The following is an 18,306-nucleotide window of genomic DNA, read 5'->3' on the forward strand; positions in this document are numbered from 1 at the left end:
GGTGATTGCAGATGTCAGCTGGTGTGGTGTGTGGTGGGGCAGGAGAGGACGTAGTATGCTGCTGCTCTTTTGGATTTTCATAGCAGGTGAGTCTTCACTGTGCAACTAAGATTTTGTTTGTGGGACATGAGAGAGTCACAGGGTTAAGTCAACGTTTCATGTTTTTACCCGGGGGCTCCTTTTACCTGGGGGCTCCTTTGAAAACACACTAAACAAACTGCAGGCTGTGAACCCCCCTTGATACAAGTTGTTTGTGCTAATCAAGCATGGTGCACGGTGGAGCAGCTCACTCTGAAACCTGTGGGTGACATCACAGAGGCTACATCCATCTTTATTTTGGTGCCAATTCATATTGAAAGAGTGACAGCCAATGGGGAAACTCCAACACTCAGTAACTCAGTCACGGATATTTGTGTTTATACAGCTGTCTCTGCTGTGGCGGTCCAGCCAAAATTCACAAAAATGGTGCGTTGTCATTGCTTTCCTGACATTTATCTGATAAAAATGACAAACTTTTAGTGACCAAGTGACGAGCGAGGAGAGGAAGAGGAAGAGGTAGAGAGAGAGAGAGAGAGACAGAGAGAGAGACAGACAGACAGACAGACAGACAGACAGACAGAAGGAGATACAAGTCACCTCGCGGAGCCGACTCTGTTAACAACACTCTGATTAGTGTCTGATGGTTTTCTAACAGGGTTGAATTACCTGGTTAAGAATTATTACATATTCAGCTTCTCCCTCTGAATCTAATAATACATAAATACTGTTCCTCTCAAAAAACAAGATGCCTCCTTCACTGAACAGTCAAGTTTCCTCATCCTGGACCATGACTGGTCACAAACCAGCTGGGATGTCAAAACTCCCACAAGTGTTAAAGGTGAGAGTTCAGCTGCCTCAGTCTCTAACACTTTGGATTACACCTCCTCCTCTTCTCTTTTGTCCTACCTCAGTCCCTCCATCCCTCCTGCAGCCTCCTCTCCCTCTCTCCCTGCCAGTTCACATGTCAGTTGTCCCTCCTTCCTGGCAATTCCTCCCTCTGTCACAGGCAGAGCTTGGCCATCTCTTTTCCAACTCCAGCCCCTTCTCCTTCTCTCAGAGCCTCTTCATGGTGCCCCCACCCGGCTGGGGCCCCAGACCGGGCCTCCAGGCTTCGTTTGGCCCTTACTCAGTTACACAGGTAAGAAGAGAAGGACAGGTCACAGTTGTAGGTGGGTTAACTGAGGATGTGTTTGCTAGTTCAGCACCATCGTCTAAAGCTAACTAGCTACATACCTCTGTGTCTTTCCACAGCTCGTATCAGAGACTGTGCTCCCTCTCTCCCCCCTTCTGTCTGCCTCCCTCCTCTCAGAGCATGTGGAGAGAGAGAGGGATGAGGGAGGGTGGGAGAGGTTCAGGGTGAGGACACTGTTCCACAAGCAGGGCGACACCAGCACATGGAGCACCTGCGTCACCCTGCATGCTTTTAAGGAGACAGAGGAGCACAAAGCCTCCTGTATGACCCAGGTGAGGAGCAGCCCATCAAGTTTCCTCCCTCCATCATTCACTTCACCTGCACCCCCCCTACCTGTTTTTATCTGTCCGTCTGTCCTGTTTCCCAGCCTCCTCTGGGGCTGTGTGTGGTAACTCTGACGCTGCCCAGCTACTGGTTCAAGGATCAACATGCCAACCAATCACATCAGGATTTGGAAAAGTGGCTAAGTAACGCCCACCCTCAAAACCGCATCCAGAAGCGGGAACGGCAGCGTGGCGGACATCACCATGGCAACTTTGTAACCCATCAGCATGTTACTCCTCCTTCACTGAGGTGAGGTGTTTTTCATTTATTCCTGTCATACATCCACACATGCCTCAGGTGAAGTAGATTAGGTCTGTGTCCAGATGAGCTTCCTCCACTCTGACACCTGACAGTGCAGCATCACCTGTGATGTACTGTGTTGTGTTGACTGTCACATGTCCTCTTTAATCAGTGACTGCTTTGCTTTATGGTTACACAGCTGTAACAGCTGCACTGACCTCCCCCTCACATGACCGACACTGCTGTTTGGTGAAATTCTGGGATAACTGAATGAAGCTGATAATCAAACATCCCTAACGAGTTTACTGAATCCAGCTATAGAAACACCCACACAAGCTCACAGAAGAAACTGAGGGTTATTCTTAGACAGAGTCATGAGGTCCAGGTGTAACACACAGGTGTGTTTGAAGCCATGGATCCTTGTTTTCCTCTTTGAGCTGCAGGTGACTGTGTAACAAATTAATTATTTTTCCTTCAGATTCCATCCAACTGTTGATGGGGACGTTCCTCTGGCCCCCAGATTTCCACGGGGCCGCATGAGGAACCAGATACAGCTGTACTACTCCTCCTCTGACACAGCAGCAGGGTATGTTACAGCGAGTGATAACATGTAGATACTTCTCTCTCCGAATTCTCTCAACATCTGTCCATTTCCTCCTGAACATCCATCTAGATGTGTGGAGGACCGAGCGGCTCAGTCCCAGAGGCAGCTCTTCCACATCAAAGCAGTGACGCTGAGAGAGGAGGAGGAGAGGGACAGAGGCAGGACCAAACAAGAAGACTCTTGCTTGAATGGACAGGAGGGGGAGGAGCTTGCCTTGGACTCCCATGTTGTGATTCGTTACCACCGGGGCCCAGTTCTAATCGGAAAGCCAATCAGGGTGTCTGTGAGTCTGAGAGCCAACTTCAGTGCTGAGTTTGTTGTGATCAGGTGAGGACACAAGAAACAGGACCAGCCCACTGTCTGCCAACACACATATCCGCCAAAATCTGTGTGTGTGTGTGTGTGTGTGTGTGTGTGTGTGTGTGTGTGTGTGTGTGTGTGTCTTCAGGCTGAAGGTGAAGAAGGGCTTGGTGGCGATGGTGGCACAGAGAATGCTGACCTCTGACCTGTGGGCAGTGACCCTGGAGAGAAGCCAAGGCTCCAAACATGACGTGGTGTCCATCCTCTGCCACAAACACAACACACATGCACACACACACAGGTAGGCCATAGTGACCAGCTGTCACTATGGGTGGAGGCATTGTTCTCAAGTCGATTCATATCTTCTGTGTAAGTGAGGGTATACTCATATCTGTCCACATGCACTCCAACATTTGTGACTGCACCATGGCACGTGCTCCAGATGACAAAATGGATTTAGGTTTTGAAGAGAGGCTGAACGAGGGAACTTGGCATTTCCATCATTGATATGATTGATATGGCTGAGGGAATTACCAAAAGTTCATAGCACTGTGACATTAAACACGGGGTTGCCATGGTTACCAAGGGAAGCCCAGAAGCGTAAAAAACGGGAAACAATAAACAACATAAAAAGCAAGAAATAATAAGAAAGAGGAAGAATGGTTAAGAAACAAGCATGAAAGGAGCTAACGCTAACGTTAGCATTAGTAGAAAACAGACAGTATATGACAGTTTAAACACAGAGCTCAATGTGATGTAGAGACAGAACTGTGGAGTTATTTGTCCTATGATGACATGATGATAAATTCCAAATATCCAAATTTGATCAGATCTGATCCAACATTATTTTTTTGTTTACAAACAGGGAGCAAAGGGAGCGAATAAAAATGTACAATCAAAAGTTCCAAACTCACAATTGAATGTTTTGGCATCGTCAAGGTAACGTGATATAAGTGCTATCCCATTCCTCTTTATACCCTTTCAGCCTCTTGAGCTCACCAGCTGACGCCAGTGAAGTCTGTGAGGGTGCAGGGTTTAGGGGGACGTTGAGATTGGGCCTTTATTTCCTCTTCCATTCTTCTTTTATTTCTTGATTTTTATAGCCGTCTGCAGTCCGTATTGCACAATACCGCCACCAACTGGAGAGAAGTGTGGATCAGGAAATGCATGTGTGGAACGCCAGACGGTCCCTTAATTGTAGTATTAAAGAGTTCCTTTAATACTAGTTGTCTTCACCACCATTACTGCCATCTTTTCCTGGTTTGGATTCCTTCAGTGTCAGTGTTTAAGGGGGTTTTGATAATACTGGAATTATCCACAGGGATTAACACTGGCAGAGACTGAATGAAAAATCAGCTATTGTTTGATGCCATTTGTTAAATACAGAACGGCCACGAACATTTACTCAGCTTGTTTCTCCGATAATTTCCAGACATCTGATGACTAAAATCCTTCATCCAGTTAAAATACATTAAAAACGACCACAATCTAGTAAAAGTTTTTTAAAACTTAAAGTCAATGTTGAGCTTCTCTCAGACAAACACAACACTGACATATGATCAAAGAGGATATGTCACTGACAGGCGACCAATGACATGTTACTATGATTAAAATGACAGATTTCTCTGGTTTGAGAATTGGTGGAAACATTGATGATGTGATAATGTAAGAACACAACTCAACAAAATATAAAACATAAGTCTAGTTATTTTTATTTTTATAACTTTCAGTAACTGATATTTTTTGTGTAAGCATGTGATGCTGAGTAAGCTTTTAATTAAGTACTTGTCTGGTGGTCTAACAGCAGCTGATGCTGAGTAGATTATCCAATTGAAGTAACACTAGTCATGATTAATGATTAACACTGCTCCCTTTTCCTTGGCTTTTTCAGCATTATTCTACGATATCACTTTTTGTTTCTGTCATCATTCAGGAGGGAAATGATTCCTTCATGTTTAGACAATAAATCATTAATGCTCCGACATGACTGAAAGTGACTGGACAGGTTTTGATTGGACTGAAGGACAGTGTGTCAGTAGATCGGACAAATCCTGAACACAAATCTCAACATGAGATGGTTCAGATGCTGTCATTTACAGTGTCAGAACTCTCTCAACTTTTTATAGATGATCTCATCTGTGTGTAATCATTGGTCTAACTTTACCACTGTATCTCTGTCGTCCTGCAGTCCCACTCTCCTCCAGCAACTGGTGTGTCTGTCCGTTGATGGCCTGAGGCGAAGCTTCGGCGTGGCCATGACGGTGTCGGCTAACTGGTGGGTGGAGTACTCTGGGCGGAGCAATCCCCCACCGCCACGAGGGGCAGCAGTGAGCATCTTCTCGTTCGCTGATCGACACATCTTTGGCATTGCTCCCATCACAGAGGTACATCATTTATTCATTCATTCATGTGTTTATTCCCAAACTGAAGGTCATAATCTTTATTATCTTTATAATCTTTCAAGTCTTAAAAGTTCCGTCTAATCCAATCTGTTTCATCATCACCGGGCTTGTTTTCTGACATCTGTCCTCAGAGCAACACAATCATCAACACAGCCATACTGACCAACCAGCCGCTGTCACTTCCTGTCATTGTGTTGGCCATAAGCCGTAATGGGAAGGTGTCAGATGTCACCTCTGCAGTCACGTGTCACTCAACCAACGAGAATACTATCAAGGTGCAACACAGTCCAACACACTTTATTAAGATCAGCCTGAAAAAATACAGGTACACTGGTTAATACTTACAGTGTGTTCCCAGATCTGTGTCCAGGACAGTTTAAACATAGTTTGATCTCAACTGAAGGTCCACTTCTTTAGATTCTTACACAGCTTTCAGCCACACCTTCTGGTCTTCCTCAGCAGAAAAGCTATTTTTCCTGGAGCATCTCTCCATATTAAATTTGTGATTATTTTTACCAGCAATTTGGGCACCAGAGAATTTAAACTCAGTTTATTTTCTAAGGGCAGAGTGAAGAAGTCAGTCCACTTTGTTCATCGTGACTGCAGCTGCTTATGCCAACAATGCCACAATAGTACTCTGCAAGTAGCCAATCAAATAGAAGCATAGCAACAGACAAGCTGTGTCCCAATTCAGAGGCTGCAGCTAGACTGTCCCATTTCAAAGGCAAAAGGCCTCAAATGAGGCAGAGAAATGCGTCCTTCTTTTCAGGTGGATCCTTTGTGGCCCAACATATCCCAAGATTCCGATAATGAAAATAATATGGCAGCAAACACCGACAGAGAGCCTGAGGATTACATTGTTAAATATATTGTGTTACAGCTCAGTTCAACAGCTAATGGTACAACTGTTAAAACAAGGGCCTTAAAACCTCAAGTTTTTTATGTCACAAATTAATCCAGAATTATATTAAATTTTAAGTTCACTCACTGTCCCTAACACCACCCTGTTTTATCGCCAGCAGGTGGAGCTGTGACCCACTTTCCCAAAATGGGTTAATATGGCTAACCTGCTTACAAATAGTCACAGAGCTAGATGATCATTGTTGTGGAGTGATGTTTATGTCCAGTGCTCTTTTAGCTCTGTCTTTGGTCTCCATCAGCTCCTGAGGGAAACATCTGACTCTTTAACAACCCACTATGCTTTTTACAGCTGTTTGTGTGAAAACAGCTGCTGCTGCTGCTGCTGCTGCAGCTGGATACATTAATGCTGCTGAGAGCCATATACATAATACATAATACACAGTATTTAACCCATTGTTAATATAAATACACTGATTAATGCACATTTTAAAGAGTGGCATTGTTATATTAAAGCATTCTTTTGTCACACAATTGAATGAAACAGTTATTGTTAGAGTCTATTCCGCTTGTCTTCTGTCTGCCTCCATCCTAACCACAGGTGTCCAGTGATTGCTCCACCATTTTCGTGGACGGCAGTGAATCAGGGTTGGGCAACACCTGTGCGATGGTTGAGTTTCACCTGGGCGTGCTCAGTGGCTCTGTGTGTCTGGAGGTGTGGGCTCCATCAGTGCCCCTGCAAGTGTCCTTGGCAGACCCCATTCTTAATGCCATCAGCGGCTGGAACCACTTCACAGAGAATGGGTACAACACACCCAGAATGTGTCTTTACTCTGTTGTGATCAATAAGCTTCTCTACATAAAGACATCCACTGTTTCTTCTAAGTATTTAATTTAAGATATTCTCAGCCATGCACTGTGAAACCTTACCAGACAGTCGAGCCTTATAGATTACAATGTTAGCTGGAACATTGTCAGGGATGTGTGGTGTCTTCCCAAACTTCTTTGTTGTGGTTCTGAGATGAGTGTTCTGAGTTAAGGAGCACCATGCAGTCCTGGAGAGAGACTGTTGATATTTGAACTCAACAGCAAAACAAACACAGCCCTCCCTACAGTACTACTTCAGAAGCTTCGCCCTTGAAATTCATGGACGCACGTCACTAAGGCAACAGCACCATAATGTAATTGAGTGTCTTCTTTCATAAACTCATAAACAACAACACAAACATCCAAAACATGATGGAGTAAAAACTAGCAAGAATTAGTGACAGAAGAGAGGACCAAAGGTTTGTAGCTAAGCTAAAAAGTAAGGTAACATTACCTAGCATAGCATTTCAAATTGTGCATTCAACAAATAAATCCAATTGTGTTTTTAGGTCTTCATGTCTATAAAAACCCTTTGCATGTTGTACGGGTAAATACCAGGATACAGAGCAAACAACCAATCAGCAAACTGTGGCTACAGTTGCTGCTGCTAAGCTAACATGCAGAGAGGACATGGCAGTTTCCTCAGCTGAGGACTGATACTCACAACTGTCCTGCTACTATAGCTAAGATCACCCAGATCACACAGCTGTTGTGGCCTTTTGTTGCTCCTGACTCCACATGTTTCCTGACACCTCAGGTGTGTCCTGACACCTCATGTGTGTCCTGACCCCTCAGGTGTGTCCTGTCTCCTCAGGTGTGTCCTGACTCCCCAGATGTGTCCTGACTCCTCATGTGTGTCCTGTGTCCTCAGGTGTGTGCCAGTGTATCAGCGCTCCTCAGTTCAGGTCCTGACTCAGTTCACAGCTCAGGACTCCCACAGAAGAACCATACATCTCTTGGGTTCGTCTGATTGGTTCGTGGATGTGACAGAGCTGGTCCATGACTGGCTGAGAGTGGAGGACCCACAAGTGGCTTCCCTTGGCACCCAGAAGAACCTGATTGGTTTACGGCCAGGAAAGACATCACTATATGTAGGTGATATTTGTACATCAATTCAGTTGGACGTCTTCTGTTACTGATCATCATCATCATCATCATCTCTCTCTCTCAGGTTGTCTCTGAGCAGTGGGACGGTGTGCTGGGCAGGTGTGACATCACTGTGACCTCCGACCCCGTCACCCCCGCAGACCTGTCTGTACAGGTGATCAGCAGCCTTGGCATGTCAGTCTCTGGCAGCTCTGCCCACCCCTCTATCGTCACCACAACAGTGACAGCCTATAACATCCTGTACAACCACCACCAGGTGAGAGAGCAGCCGTTTGTGATGAGTGAAGAAATAATCTTCATATATTGCAGACACTGTCAGTTCAGTGAAGTTTACATGATACACGTATGTGGCCAGCACAATATGCTGCCATTAAACAGCAGTTTGAATGACCTTCACTATGATGGCTGACCTTTTCAATGTCGAATCTTCTGTAACTTTCCAAAACTGAAGGTCCAACTTTCTCACCCACTCCACAACGCGACTGACCAGCTGTGTGGAGGTGAGAGAGAAGCCAGGCATAATATAAGTACCTCGTTTTAAAATGTCAACGATTGTCGGCTTTTCACTCCACCTTTCAGTGCAGCCATTTAGAACACATTTGACGTCCTACAGCATGACGGACAGCATGTCTTTAGAACCGTTTCTGAGAGTCCATAAAGTCATGACATACTCACCACGAATATTTGACTGTGAAATTTTGTCGAGACATTCATGTTCCCCAGAGGATGAAGCTAAGTGCCTGAGTTGGACATTTGTGATTTTGTAAGAATTGTCTCCAAAACTATTAGATGGATGGTCATGAAATTTGCCATTGACATTCATGTTCCCCAGATGATGAGCCTGACCTTTCCTCTAGCACTATCAGCTTGTCAAAGTTTTGGCTTATTTGGTGAATTGTTTTGGTGTCTATGTGATGAATTCCCCAATGGTTAAATTATTGTAACTTTTCTTTTAGCTGCATCACTGGTCAAAAAAGAGCCCCTACCACTGTAGTCATTCAGAACAGCGATCCCTTTTCCCTTCTGATGTAGTCAGATCAACACATGACAACCTCTAAGCTTAATGATTTCGCCTTCATGTTACTGTCAATAAAACTCAACATTTCCACTGAATGTTAAATAACTTCAAGGAAAAGGAGGGATCCTGACTCTGTAGCAACCTTCACAGCTGACACATGAAGCCAACACAGAGTGCTGAAAGCTGCAGTTCCCCTAATGAACACTAGAGTCTGGCTCCAACAGTGAGTCAATCCAAATAGACTCCCATGTTAAAATATCCAACTCTACAGCAGAAATAAACGTGTTTACAGCCTTGTGCAAGGACAGTTTTGGTCTCTATAGCTAATTTAGTCCTTAATGACAACTGTTTATATATCTTACCTGTTTACATTTTATTAAGGACTTAAGTTATGGAGAATTGGGGGCGTGGCCTCTTTGAGTGACAGGTATGCTTGCCACAAACCAGCATGCACCAAAGTCTCGGCTCCACCTCATTGCCCATTTTTGGATTAGTTTGAGGTGGAGTCAGACACTGCCAAGATGGCGACAGTGGAGCAGATCACACTGAGCTTCAGAAACCTGTGGGTATATTTATTTACAGTCTGTTCTTTTTAGCCAGGGGAAGATTTTTAATGTGATACATCAGTGTTGAGTTTCATTGACAGTAGCTTCATGCTGAAGTAGAATAAAGGACTATATTTATATAAGAGGAGAGAAAGTGTTGGCACCAGAGTGGAAAGTATAGCAGGACTGTTGCAAATTAAAACTGGAGCAGATCTGAAAACATGGAGGCATTAGACTAAAACAAGGAAAAACTGACTGGTAAAGTTGGGAGCTGGTTCTCTCTGAGGTTGAGGTGCGTTAAAGCTGAAAACACTTGTCTAACTGTTATAAATGAAGATAAGAAACAGTTGAGAGGTCCAATCATTTTCCATCCATATCCTGTTGTGTCTCTGCAGGAGGCGTCCATCAGCATCTGGCTTCAGTTTAGTGACGACACCGCCTCCCTCCTCTCCTCCTTCAGCGACCTTCCCTTTTTCCTGCGTCTCTCTTCATTGGCTGAAACTGTTGTTGTGGTGACGCCCAGCCCCAGCCAGCGCATCTTTGCCCAGGGTGACGGAGGTGGACCTTTACTGCAGGCAGAACTTTTGGTTTCAACCTGCACTGACCAGCCAGTCACCTCCAACTTTATCAGTGAAGGCAACTGGGATTGGGCGGACACTGGAGGAGGAGGAGGCGGGTCCAGGAGGCTGGCACGGGGATCTGGTTGGATAAGAGTGAACCTAGACCTGGGCTTCCTGCAGCCAGTCGAAAACAAAGGTGAGGAAGGCGAAGAGTTTGAGTTTGACATCTCAGACACGCTGGTCGAGTCAGACAGTGACGTCTATACGTCAGACTTTGACAAGGACAACAGCAGGAATATGAGCAGGGACTACTATGACAAAGTGAGCAGGAGGATGACGAATAGAAAGTGGAGCAAGGTGGGGAAAGGAGGGATGGTCAATCAGAACAATCTGGAAAGAGCTGTGCTGATGCCAAGCCAGGAGGAGGGCTCTGTCTACTTCTCCCCAAGCCAGGAAAAAGAAGAAGAGAGGGAGGAGGAGGAGGAGGAGGAGGAGGAGGAGCAGGGAGCTGGAGAGCTGGAGGTTGGTGTGTGTGCTGTCCTCTCTTTGCTCTGTCTCTCTGCTGTCCTCTTCTTGGCAAACTGTCTGCCCTGTGTGCTACGAGACAGGAGGAGGGGCAGAGGACAGAGGAGGGGGGATGGAAGAGAACCAGAGGGAGGCACAACGGAAGTAGAGGAAGAAGAGAGGAAGAAGACAGAAGGTGATGATGAGATACAGCAGCAGGAGAACAAAGAGGAAGTTGAGATCATTTGCTGATGTGTTCACAAGTCTCATTCTGACACATCAGAAGGAGCATGAAGCTTACAGGTCAAACTGAAGCTGCTGTAAAGGGTGAAGAGAGTCAAAAATTAAGTGACAGAGCAACAGCACTGTGTTAACTGCTGCTTCTGACATGAGGTCAGGAGGTACTGAACTGAAGCTGTGGGAGATACAGAGCTACAGAGTTTCGAAGCGGTTTCCAAAGTGTGAGGCACAGCTCCCTGGGGGGGCGCCAGAGAAACTACAAAAAATAACTGTAAATATCTGGTTAGCTTAACTCAGCTATAAATGGATAGATTTTTAATATCTACAGTGAGAGAGAAGAGTGAGTGTGGGGTGAGCAGAAAACGTAGGAAGTATGATCTAAGTGTCTTTGCTAGTTTCAGACCATCTCAGTTTCCTTTTCCTATCCAGCATCCTTGTTGTTTAAACGGCAAATACACTTGGTCTGTGGTCTGAAGTCAGTGTCACAGTATTTACTATTATTTTAAGGATCATTTTCAAGAGAGTAGTATGCGCCAACATAGGCGGGGACACAACATGCATACACTCTGTCTGTTACGCATAAACAGAGTGAGCTTCAGATGTTTGGATCAGTCAGGTGAACGTCAGAACACAGCCTCAGAAGGTTGGATCTTCTTTGTGGCGTACTGTGTGTTGCACGTTAAGAGACTCCATGGCGCAGGAGGCTCTGCAGAGAAGTGTTCTTTCTTTCTACCTGCATGTGTCCGCAGCTCTATCATGAACTGTTGTGATTTGTGCCGTTACTTCTTTGTAGAGCTTTGCGCAGCACACTGATTCGCTCAGCCCTCCCTTCCTCTCAGCCACAGAATGAGGAGGTAGAAGTTTTCTTCCCAGAGTATATATGGAACAATCATGTCTGTTTCCCCTTCACCTAATTGTGTCCTGCCTCTCAGGTCACAACTCACCTTTCTTTTACTTGGCCAATAGAGAGAAGTTTGGAGCTGTGACATCACTGTTTATCGCATCACTTTGTCCTGCTGCACTTTAATCTGTAAAACTTTCACATCAGCGGAGTTGAGGTCAGAAGATCGCACACACCTCTGGCCCATTCTGCACCTCAATTACACTTTCACAAATATCGTATTTATCGTTTGTCATTGTTTTATATTACTGTGTTTGGCTGTGGACATCGGGTGTCTGTTTCCATGACAACATCCTTTATTTTTTCTGTGTTTCCTGAGTATGCATATGGGCAACTAATTCACCTTTTACACCTTTGTCGTACAGACCAATCAAATGACAGCTTCACCACACCTGGCTCTTAACTTAAAATGTCAGATTTCCAGTCCTGACTCTCAAACCTTTAACTTTAAACAGTGCTTCAGCTGAAACTAAACCTTCATTCAGTCCACCAGGTCTTTATTCAGTCCACCATGTCTTTATTCAGTCCACCAGGTTTTTATCAGTCCATCAGGTCTTTATCAGTCCACCAGGTCTTTATCAGTCCACCACAGTGTAAATGTGCTGAATACTGACTTTGTATTTAGAAGCGACATGTTTAACATTTTCTCTGTTCTTTCACTTGATCTGTGTGTTTGAAATAAAGTCTGTTGTATGAACACTTGAAGACTTGAAGAATTCACAGCCACTCTGGGTCCTGCTGAGGAACGTTTGATGAATAGTGTGTAGAATGTGAAGAGGATGTAGAGGATCTAGAGTGTGTAGATTGTGTAGAGTGCGTAGAGTGTGAAGAGGGTGTAGAGGATTTAGAGTGTGAAGAGGGAGTGGAGGGTCTAGAGTGTGTAAATAATAATAATAATAATACATTTTATTTGGAAGCACCTTTCACAGCACTCAAGGACACTTTACAGAAGATTAAAAACATAATAAAAATAAAACAACAGACAGTTAAAAATAAAACAATGAAATTACAGCGAATATGCAGATTGAAACAGATGAGTTTTGAGTCTTGATTTGAACTGGGGTAAAGAAACAATGTTACAGATGTCTGGTGGGAGAGAGTTCCAGAGTTGGGGAGCAGAGCGACTGAAAGCTCTTCTCCCCATGGTGCTGAGGCGGGCGGATGGCATAGAGAGGTGAAGGGAGGAGGAAGACCGGAGGTAACGAGAGGGGGTGGTAATGCGGAGGAGATCAGCCAGATAGGGGGGGGGGAGGTTGTGGATGGCTTTGAATGTATAGAGAAGGATTTTGAACGTGATACGGTGTAGAGGGGGTAGAGTGTGAAGAGGGTGTAGTGTAGAGGGTTTAAAGGGTGTAGAGGGTGTAGAGTATGAAGAGTGTGTGGAGGGTGTAGAGGGTTTAGTCTAGAGTGTGAAGTGTGTGTAGAGGGTGTGGAGTGTGAAGAGGGTGTAGAGGGTGTAGTGTAGAGGGTGTAAAGGGTGTTGATCATGATTTGAGTTCATAGTAATGGATTAAACAACATTATTACAGCAGGTGTCTATCTGACAACACTGTCATCACATTTAAAGAAAGAATCCCATTGGTGTTTAGTCCTATGTGTCAACACAATGGAGGACAGCTATCTTAACTTTACGCTTTGTTGACAGTGCTTAACCCTCAGTGTGTACACACAGGGCGAAATCTCTCATTTACAAAAGTCTTCAGACTCTTTCTGTGGCTTAAACGGTGGTCAGCTGCTTCCTTTTTTTCAATAGTTTTTGAGATAAGTGAGAACCACCTGAGGTCAACTTAAATGACTGGACATGGAGTATACACCTTAATACACACACCTGTGTATGTAAGGTCCCACAATTCAAACTGCATGTCAGGACAAAGACCATGACTTCATCAATATTTGAATCTGTTTTTAATTAAATTTGACATGTTTAAAATGTTCTTGAAGTGTTAAAAACCCATCTTGCACAAGAATAAAGTTGCTTTTAGAATTATGAAAAAGTAGATTTTTCTAAAATTGAATTTGCAGTGAAAACCAACTGAAAAATTCCCACCACCACCCAAATCCTATCATTCATAACAATTATAAAATTTCTATACAGTAGACTAAACAGACACTATAGCCACGTTTCCACCGCAGGAACATTCAGCAGGAACCAGGAACCTTTTGAGGAACCAGGGTCTAAATTTAGTTCCGATTTAATTGATCGATTCCCAAAAAGGTACCTAGTCGAGAGGGCAGTATTTTCCAAACTTTCAGGAACTTTGGGGATGTGGTCTGCAGTGCTGAACATTTCTGACTGGCTGAGTACTTGCTGCATTTTATTTCACCCGCGATGTTCAAAAGTCCGCGGTGACCGAGCAAACACATTTTCCCTACCGTGAAACAGGCCCGGCAGAGGGTAAAAAAATCTAAACAGGACTTCAAAAAATAAAGGACCAAAAAGACCAGAGTGGCTAGGGTTACCCGTCATGTATAATACAGGATGGTCCCGTATTTGAAAATAAAATGCTGCGTACTGTATTGAATATATACGGGACGCAATTTGTCCCGTATTTTCATTCATGTTATGTCCTCAAAGTGCTGTGAATAATGTAATGTCAAGTAATAATTTTGCATAATCGTCGCCGGACTTTTTTTTGTAATAACTGTATAACAGACATACTAACACAGTGCACAAAAAATAACTGAGTGACAAACTGAGATCGTTTTTAATACATACATACAAGATCTTTATTTGTTTTTCATTAATTTCAGGGACTTAGTCTTAAGTTGAATTTCATGAAAGTAGCACTTGAAGATGGATGGGGTTTTTATAAATTTAAATTCATGAATAATATTTTTTATTACTCAATATTAAAGAATAATATTAATATGATTTTTTACTGCCACCAAATTCTTTGTGGATGCAATTAAAGTCATATTTACAACAGGAAACAGAGCAAGGTAATTCATTCCCATTTGAATCTATAGGTCCATTAATATTTCTATCCATCCAGCTCTTATTTTTATCCAGTTTTATTTTGTTGATGTGTGTCTCTATAATGATGTATTATGTGATAGTAAAATATTTTTCAATATAAAATAAAGGCAATAGACTTTGAATGTATGAATGTCCATGAACTGTAACACAAGGTGCTGGCTGCAGTGTCCTCTAGTGGCATAAAGGTGATATGACATGTAACATAGAGAGGGGTCTATCTGCAGACTGAGAGAGGGGTGACACTGTAAGTTTTCCAAATCAGCCTGAACCACAGGAGATTTAAATATTATAGTCATAGTAAGTAAAAAAACGGCGTAAATATTTTTCCAGATGGATCAAAGGATTGGGAAACAGATGCAAAAGCGTCTGCCATTGCTGTCTATCTATCTTGGAGGTGTGCTGTCCGTTTGCCAGACCTATCCTCTTGTCTGTAGCTGATTAGGTCAGCTACATATATAAATCCCGGTGGCTGATTAATCTGTCTCTGCTCTCTCTGCAGGCACATTTTATTTTTGGTTATGTTATGTCTTAGTTTGAGCCTTATGTTTAGTTTTGCGCTTTACAACACTTGCACTCACATATTTCTATGAGGGGCCGTCAGGGACATTATCTTGAATTACTATGCATATACACATATGAAACTATGAGGAGACGTCAGGGACATTATCTAGAATTTCCATGCATATACACGTATGAAAACCATACTCATTCACATACTATACTGAAAACCTCACACACATATAACTGAAAAGGTTTTATACACACTACTGAAACCGTCACACACACAACTGAAAAATTATACTCACACATACAAAACTGAAACGCTCTCTCACACACACAACTGAAACGCTCTCACACACAACTGAAATGCGCTCTCAAACACAACTGAAAAGCTCTCACATACACAACTGAAACACTCTTGCACACAACTGAAAACTCAGGATTTCAGTTGAAACTGAAGGCGTTTTGGTTGAAACCTATGGTTTTAGTTTGTTCCATTGGTGTTATTGTGAAAGTCATGCTTTTATTTTGAAGTACAATGACAGTAGCTACCTGGTCCGTGTACTTTGCGGGCAACGAATTTGCAATTTGAAATGAGAATTTATAAATATGGAAAGAAATAACGGTTTCCTGTTTTTTGTTTTGATTATAAAAAATGGAGCATCTATGTTGCATTAGTCTTGCAGTGAATGCGCTTCGCTGCAGCTTTTACGGTTTTCTACCAGGTAACTAAAAACTTGTGTGACATTGCTTCACTCACTTTATTACACACTATGGGGAAAAAACTAAACGAAGGAGCAGAGGAGACAAGAGGAGACTTGCCCAAAAGTATAGCTAACCGTTAGCTAACAACAGCAGATAGCTGGTGCTGGTTAATTGAGTTGGTTGACAGGCAAACTGAAAGCTAACTGTTGTAGCTGACACACAGCTGTATGCCAACGTTACTTGTTTATTATTACTGTCAGCTCTTCTGCATCTCAGAAGGGTATTCACCACCTCACTTCACTGTGTGAAATGTCTACATTTACAGTAGGAGTTAGTTAGCCTTGTCATTAACATCACAGCTGTAACGACTGCACTGACTTTGACAGTTTTATTTATTAAGCTCTAGTGAGGTCTCTATGTTAAAAAAAATTGTATGTTACCATCATCTTGTGTGAGGATGCAGACTGTACAGATCAAAGAAATGTTTGAACTAATTTAATAAATCTCCTGTGTTTCTGTCTGAGGCGTGTGGGTCCTGCAAAGCTGATGTATAACTCAACCGTGAAAGGCTGTCCATCGGCAACATAGGCTACCTACTATGTGACTCACCTGGATAAATGGAGAAGGCCAGGCTGGAATTGGCAACAGGTTAGCTGACATACAGTTCAGTATGTAATTTGGGCAGTAAAATGTTAGCTGTTTTAGCTCTGTGGTCGAGCTTCTTTGATTTTAAATGAAACAATGACCTAAATTAAAGCACTGGCTGGGCATTGAGCAATTCAGAGCCTGGGTCAACAGTAAAGCAACTGAAGCCACATTTTTTCCTTTTTACATATTTTGGTGATTTCAGGACAGTGCAGGAAGATGACAATCTTAAACATACAGCGTGCAGTGCAGGCAGAGAGGTTTTTACAGCCCAGTAGTGGGGGAACTTGTCATGCAAAGTCATTCACATGGCCTCAGTCCATCTGACCAGGTGTGTCACAAATTCAGACCAAAAGCTAAAGGTCAGTTTGCATTTGAGGCCTAGAGAGCATCAAAAGGGCAGATATCACAGATCTTCTAATGTCTATGGATCATAGACCAGACAGTCAATGAATGAAAAGATTTGACCTCAAATATCAGACTACATAACCTAAGTTTATTTTAACTGATCAAATTATATTTGGTTCACTAAAACGGGGGAATTGTAGTTACAACTAAAAACTAATCCTACACTTCTTACACTATTCATCTGTGGATATAAACAACCTCTAAAGAGAGAGATTAACCTTCATTTCAAAGCCAGATGTGGCACAAATCAGTTACCACAAAACAAAGAGTTTTAAACTGTCAAAATATTTTCTGTTTTGGCAGCATCTGCTACACTTCCCCTCTCAAACCTTTGCTCATGAAAAGTTAGCATTATATGTTCTACTCTATTTGGAATTTTGTTAACATTGCACGCCTTGTTCATCTGTCCCAGGTTGGTAAGATGTATCAGCACTCAGCCCTCATCAGCCTTAGAGATGTGTGTGTGCTACAAGTTTATAAAAGAGATTCACACTTAAGCTACCATCTTACCTGGACATTTGTTTGAAATGTTACAGCAATTTCTTTCACAGCGAAGGACCAGATCAGAGGGCTTGAGAGGCACCAGGGATGACTGCTGTAGATGGAGTTGCTCATCTCGGATTCATGTGTTGAGGTTTTAACTCATGACTGCTGCTATCTGAGTCCCTGACTATACCTACCAAGAGACAGCTGGCATCTGAATCTGGCTTTCACAGAGAAACTTAGATTGCTCAGTGCAAAGAACTAAGACACAAACACTGCAGGGACTCTACATCCCAAATTGTTACTTAAAAAATAACATTGATTAATACAAATTCTACAATAATTAGAGATTACAGTAATCCAGTGGGGTCCCCTACAATTTAAAAACATTTTGTTTTATAAATACAATTTCTTATCAAAGTTTGATAAGATGTGTAATGTCAGTGGAAACAAATGTGAACAGGAGACTTTGCTGATCGCAGTCATATAAAATGTTTGTCTGTGGTGCTAAAAATGTGGTCTATGCAACAATTTTAAATTGAGTCTGTTAGAATGACAGACTGTTTGTGTGTGTCTGTGCGTGTGTGAATCTGGCTGTGTGTGTCTGGCTGCGCTTGTAAAGCTTATAGAGATCAATCAGGCTGTTAATGAGCATCACCTGTGTGCAGCTTGAAGACAAGAGCTCACATGAACATGTGACATGAACACTCACACAATGCTGAATTGCTTCATACGGTAATGTGGAGTCAGTTAGAATAACAAACTGAAATTAACTGCTGAATGTTTCCTGAATGAAACTGGACTGGAACATATTTCCAGTAAAAACAGTTGAAATGTGTGTAAATCATTGTCTGTATTGAGTGTTGGGGCAGTCTGTAGCTGGACT

The 18,306-nt window shown here is 42.9% G+C and overlaps 1 protein-coding gene across 1 annotated transcript; it reads left to right on the forward strand.

The window, feature by feature from the left end:
- Window positions 1–826: 826 nt before the first annotated feature.
- LOC111230471 (transmembrane protein 132C-like) lies at window positions 827–10,725 on the forward strand (the record flags this gene model as incomplete). Its single annotated transcript, XM_022757220.1, has 14 exons — window positions 827–877; window positions 971–1,177; window positions 1,291–1,503; window positions 1,599–1,804; window positions 2,274–2,381; window positions 2,469–2,726; window positions 2,848–3,000; window positions 4,888–5,083; window positions 5,233–5,376; window positions 6,561–6,763; window positions 7,698–7,917; window positions 7,998–8,189; window positions 9,892–10,377; window positions 10,441–10,725. Coding segments are annotated over exons 1-14 (2,922 nt in total), but the record flags the coding sequence as incomplete, so codon positions are not given.
- Between the last annotated feature and the right edge of the window lie 7,581 nt (window positions 10,726–18,306).

Source organism: Seriola dumerili, unplaced genomic scaffold (assembly GCF_002260705.1).
Source record: "Seriola dumerili isolate Sdu_G_001 unplaced genomic scaffold, Sdu_1.0 BDQW01000267.1, whole genome shotgun sequence".
NCBI lineage: Eukaryota > Metazoa > Chordata > Actinopteri > Carangiformes > Carangidae > Seriola > Seriola dumerili.